The sequence below is a fragment of the Carcharodon carcharias genome, chromosome 22 (genome assembly GCF_017639515.1).
Source record: "Carcharodon carcharias isolate sCarCar2 chromosome 22, sCarCar2.pri, whole genome shotgun sequence".
NCBI lineage: Eukaryota > Metazoa > Chordata > Chondrichthyes > Lamniformes > Lamnidae > Carcharodon > Carcharodon carcharias.
The window spans coordinates 37,224,192-37,230,191 of NC_054488.1; the positions used below are offsets into that span (position 1 = coordinate 37,224,192).

The 6,000-nt window shown below is 40.5% G+C and overlaps 1 protein-coding gene across 4 annotated transcripts in view; it reads right to left on the reverse strand.

Moving 5' to 3' along the window:
- The window catches only part of stx8 (syntaxin 8), a 170,831-nt gene extending 165,838 nt beyond the window's left edge, over window positions 1-4,993 (reverse strand). For all 4 annotated transcript variants that reach the window (XM_041216803.1, XM_041216802.1, XM_041216804.1 and 1 more), the window contains exon 1: window positions 4,916-4,993. In XM_041216803.1, coding sequence (XP_041072737.1) covers window positions 4,916-4,932 — 17 coding nt within the window. In that variant the 5' untranslated portion in view covers window positions 4,933-4,993. The remainder of the gene's footprint in view (window positions 1-4,915) is intronic.
- Between the last annotated feature and the right edge of the window lie 1,007 nt (window positions 4,994-6,000).

The following is a 6,000-nucleotide window of genomic DNA, read 5'->3' on the forward strand; positions in this document are numbered from 1 at the left end:
TGAGGAATGATGCCGAGGTTGAGGAAAATACATGCCTGGGGAGGAATCACTAGACATGCAGGAATGTGGCAGCACAGCACAGAGGGTTTCTGGGGAGGAGGAAACAAGCAGCATTGTGGGGGAGCCCAGGAACATTGGAATGACTCCAATCTGGGAGACTGTTGCAGATGGTGGCAGGTGGCGGCTGTGGGCGAACACTTAGGCCCCTTTCTGACTATTAGGGTGCTCCCATGTGTTACTATCCCCTCTGACCCACTAATGTTCCATTTTAGGCTTTCAATCAGCCACCCATCGCTCTTAAGCTCCTGCCTTTACATTTCTGTTTTAAATTACTTTGTATATCATCAATGTTTGCCAACTTCTGCATTCTTTAATAAACAAATATTCATCATGTCTGCAGTTTCCCAAATTTAAAACAAAATAATCTCATTCCAAAAGATAAAGACTGAGAGAAATGGAAAAACTCAGCAGATCTGGCAGCATCTTTGAAGAGAGAAACAGAGTTAACACTTGGAATCAAATTTGACTTTTCCTTAGTTCCGAAGAAGAGTTATATTGAACTTGAAACATTAACTCTGATTTTTCTCTCCACAAATGCTGCCAGACATACTGAATTTTTCCAGCACTTTGTTTTTATTTCAGATTTTCACCATCTGCTGTATTTTGCTTTTCGTGTCTCATTCTAAGAGGATATTTTGAATTGAGTCAAAATGAAAATAGAAGAGGGCCCTATCATCATCCATATGGATAACAGTCAGCCAAGAGAAACCTAATAATTTAAATTCAGTGATTCCATTACATTTAAATCATGTGAAACATAAAGTTAAATCCACTTCATTGTTTTCATTGAAAAAAATATTTTATTTTTAATTTGTATCTGGGACATTGGTGATGCTGGCCTTCTCTAGTTGCCTAACAAGCATGGAGTTTTTAAAATTAAAGGTGTTGCCAGGCTGAAAACCAATGTAGATCAGTGAGCACAGTCAGCAATCCACTCCAAACAAAGCCACCTAAAACTGATTGGCCATTCACTTCTTTGCTGGCTATGAAATATTTCTGGCACAATCACATCACTATAACAAGACTCACAACATTTCTAAAGTTATTCACTGAGTGAAGCACATTAAACATTCAAAAAAATATTGTATTTATAAATAGAAATACCAGGATTTTATATAACAAAAGAACAGGTGAAGGATGTCAAAAATTATAGGAATAATAGTCGATCTCTGCTTGGGATCAAACACTGAATAGCAACCTGTACAGTGGCAGATATGTTAATAAGTTAATGTTGGGTGTATACTACAATTATCAGAAGAAGACTTAAGGATGTAAAATTCCCAGCAGTAGTGAAAGTTGTAGGCATTTTAAATAGGCTCTAAAGTTGCTTTGCCTGGCTGTAGGTCAAAGAACAACTAGTTAAAAACAAATTTCCGGCTGATGTCAGGGAGTTTTTCTTCATGTGGTAATGAACTCAAGTCATGAACTTCTGGGTAAAATGCTGGAGCAAAAGCTGCGGGAGAAGCAAATAAATTTTGTGAAGGGAGTCAAGCAATCCTTCTCAATTATGATGGGAGCTAAAAACCTTCATCATCAATATTTATCTTATGTACAGAGGGCTTTTACCACCATTGCCGATGCTGCCTCTTGCTTTCATTAACACCCAAGAAAAAAAGAGCACTTCCAAATCCCTCAGCCTGGTGGGCAGTGCACAGTAAAGGCAAAGGCATGAAAATAAAAAGACAGGTAAAACAAAATAAGAGAAAAGAAAGTATATTAATAGTAACCGACCTGTCCTTAAACCCATACATCTGTACAAATTGCAACTTGGATAACTGAAAATCTCACATCTCAAAGTTCACAGCTGTGAAAAGTATCCATCAAAAGATGTATGCATACAAGTAATCTCTGTAAAACTACAGACACACAATGTACGACATTTCATGCATGCACATACTGCACTTTATGTTTCCCTAATAAGGGATGAGTTACACAGGCCGTTCACTAATTATATATATTATACATATATGCTGCTGATAAGAAATCTGTCACACATGGCATAGAATTTGCATACATTTAGTGCCTTTAATGAAGCAAACATGTCAAGGCACCACAGGAGTATTAGCAAAACAAAATTTGACACAGAGGCAGATAAGAGGATATGCGGGCAGGTAATCAAAAGCCTGGCCAAAGAGGTGAGTTTTAAGCAGCTGCTTAAAGGAGGAAAGTGCAGTAAAAAGGAGAGATTTAGGGAGAGAATTCCAGAGCTTAGGTATAGACAGCTGAAGGAAAGGCAGCCAAGGGTGGGGCCATTAAAATCAGAGATACACAAGAGGCCAGAATTGTTGGATGGCAGGTGTCTTGCAGAGTTGTAGGTCACAGAAATACAAAGAGGTGAGGTCAAAGAAGGATTTGTAAAGAAGGCCAGGAATTTTAAAAATCGAGGCGTTGCTTAACCTGGGGCCAACGTAGGTCAACGAGCACTCTATATATCCCTTGCAAAGGATCTGTCCCAACTTGGCGCCTTATAGATCCCGTATAAAAGAATGTCACATTCACATCAGACTGTAAATTTCCCTACAAATGAATATCTCACACACCCTGCACCTTAAATATCCCTTATCAAAGGATATCACACAGATACTACACTGTAAATATCCCTAAAAAAGGATATCACACACCACCCTGCACTGTAAATAGCCCTTTTATAAAGCATACCTTATACACTCTGCACTGTAAATACCCCTTATAAAGGATATCACACCCTGCACTGTAAATAACCCTTATAAAGGATATCACATCCTGCACTGTAAACACCCCTTATGAAGGATATCACACACCCTGCTCTGTAAATACCCCTTATAAAGGATATCACACCCTGCACTGTAAATACCCCTTATAAAGGATATCACAAACCCTGCACTATAAATACCCCTTATAAAGGATATCACACCCTGCACTGTAAATACCCCTTATAAAGGATATCACACCCTGCACTGTAAATACCCCTTATAAAGGATATCACACACCCTGCACTGTAAATACCCCTTATAAAGGATATCACACCCTGCACTGTAAATACCCCTTATAAAGGATATCACACCCTGCACTGTAAATACCCATTATAAACGTATCACACCCTGTACTGTAAATACCCATTATATAGGATATCACACCCTGCAGTGTAAATAACCCTTATAAAAGATATCACACCCTGCACTGTAAATACCCCTTATAAAGGATATCACACCCTGCACTGTAAATACCCCTTATAAAAGATATCACACACACTGCACCGTAAATACCCCTTATAAAGGATATCACACACTCTGCACCGTAAATACCACTTATAAAGGATATCACACCCTGCAGTGTAAATACCCCTTATATAGGATATCACACCCTGCACTGTAAATACCCCTTATATAGGATATGACACCCTGCACTGTAAATACCCCTTATATAGGATATCACACCCTGCACTGTAAATACCCATTATATAGGATATCACACCCTGCACTGTAAATACCCCTTGTAAAGGATATCACACACACTGCACTGTAAATACCCCTTATAAAGGATATCACACACTCTGCACCATAAATACCACTTATAAAGGATATCACACCCTGCACTATAAATACTCCTTATAAAGGATATCACACCCTGCACTGTAAATACCCCTTATATAGGATATCACACCCTGCACTGTAAATACCCCTTATAAAGGATATCGCACACCCTGCACTGTAAATACCCCTTATAAAGGATATCACACCCTGCACTGTAAATACCCCTTATAAAGGATATCACACCCTGCACTGTGAATACCCATTATATAGGATATCACATCCTTCACTGTAAATACCCCTTATAAAGGATATCACACCCTGCACTGTAAATACCCCTTATATAGGATATCACACCCTGCACTGTAAATACCCCTTATAAAGGATATCACACCCTGCACTGTAAATACCCCTTATAAAGGATCTCACACCCTGCACTGTAAATACCCCTTATATAGGATATCACAGCCTGCACTGTAAATACCCCTTATAAAGGATATCACACCCTGCACTGTAAATACCCCTTATAAAGGATCTCACACCCTGCACTGTAAATACCCCATATATAGGATATCACAGCCTGCACTGTAAATACCCCTTATAAAGGATCTCATACCCTGCACTGTAAATACCCCTTATATAGGATATCACAGCCTGCACTGTAAATACCCCTTATAAAGGATATCACATCCTGCACTGTAAATACCCCTTATATAGGATATCACAGCCTGCACTGTAAATACCCCTTACAAAGGATCTCACACCCTGCATTGCAAATACCCCTTATATAGGATATCACATCCTGCTCTGTAAATACCCCTTATAAAGGATCTCATACCCTGCACTGTAAATACCCCTTATAAAGGATATCACATCCTGCACTGTAAATACCCCTTATATAGGATATCACAGCCTGCACTGTAAATACCCCTTATATAGGATATCACACCCTGCACTGTAAATACCCCTTATAAAGGATATCACACACACTGCACTGTAAATACCCCTTATATAGGATATCACACCCTGCACTGTAAATACCCCTTATAAAGGATATCACACACACTGCACTGTAAATACCCCTTATAAAGAATATCACATCCTGCACTGTAAATATCCCTTATATAGGATATCACACACACTGCACTGTAAATACCCCTTATAAAGGAAATCTCTCTCTCTCACCCCTCACGGGCCTATTGCACAAACCCTGAACCCGGTCATTGTCCACAACGGGGACTGAACTCATTCAATCGCGGACAAAGTGGACCCGAACCTAACATAAAAGCGGCTCCGACTCCCCCTCCCCCCTTTTTTTTACCCCTTTAATGCCCCTCCACCCTCACCAGGGCTCTCGAGCCATTGCTCTGTTCCTGCTTTTCTCCGCTTCCTGTTGTGTGTCCGGCTTTCAGTTCGGTTCCGAATGCTACGAGTTTCCGGAACATTGGTTCCGACAGAGATGTTAATTCCGCCTGAACTGATCATTGCGGAATATTCCCCAATCTCTCAAACAAGCAGCAATCGCAGAGATAAAAACACAAAAAAAAACTGCGGATGCTGGAAATCCAAAACAAAAACAGAAACACCTGGAAAAACTCAGCAGGTCTGGCAGCATCGGCGGAGAAGAAAAGAGTTGACGTTTCCAGTCCTCATGACCCTTCAATAGAACTAAGTAGAAAAAGGAGAGGGATTTCACTGGATAGAAAGCCAGTGATAAGTGGGGGCTAAGGAGAGATTGACAAAGGTGCCATGAAGAAAAGGACAAAGGAGTGTTAACGGTGGTGGTACTGGCTAAAGCAGGTGCTGATGGTGGCATTAAGGCCAGAAAGCAGAATGTGATAATAGCTGGACAAGGGTAAGCACTCTGGAAAGAGCATGAACAAGTGACAGATGGATAAGTGGGATGGGATGGGGTGGGGTTGGGGGTAGGGGATGGTGGTGGGAAAAAAGATTGAAAATAGGATAAAAGATGGAGATAAAACAATGAATAAAAATGAAAAATAATTTAAAAATGAGTGGATAAAAAATTGAAAAAAATAAAAATTTAAAAATGAAGATGAATACTGAAAAAAGGGGATGAGGATGGAGGAGAGAGTTCAGGGACTGAAGTTGTTGAACTCAATGTTAAGTCCGGATGGCTATAAGGTGCCTAATTGGAAGATGAGGTGCTGTTCCTCCAATTTGCGTTGGGCTTCACTGGAACATTGCAGCAGGCCAAGGACGGACATGTGGGCATGAGAGCAGCTTGGAGTGTTGAAATAGCAAGCGACAGGAAGGTCTGGGTCACATTTGCAGACAGACTGAAGGTGTTTCGCAAAGCAGTCACCCAGTCTGCATTTGGTCTCTCCAATCTAGAGGAGACCACATTGGGAGCAGCGAATGCAGTAGGCCACATTGAAGGAGGTGCAAGTGAAGTGCTGCTTCACCTGAA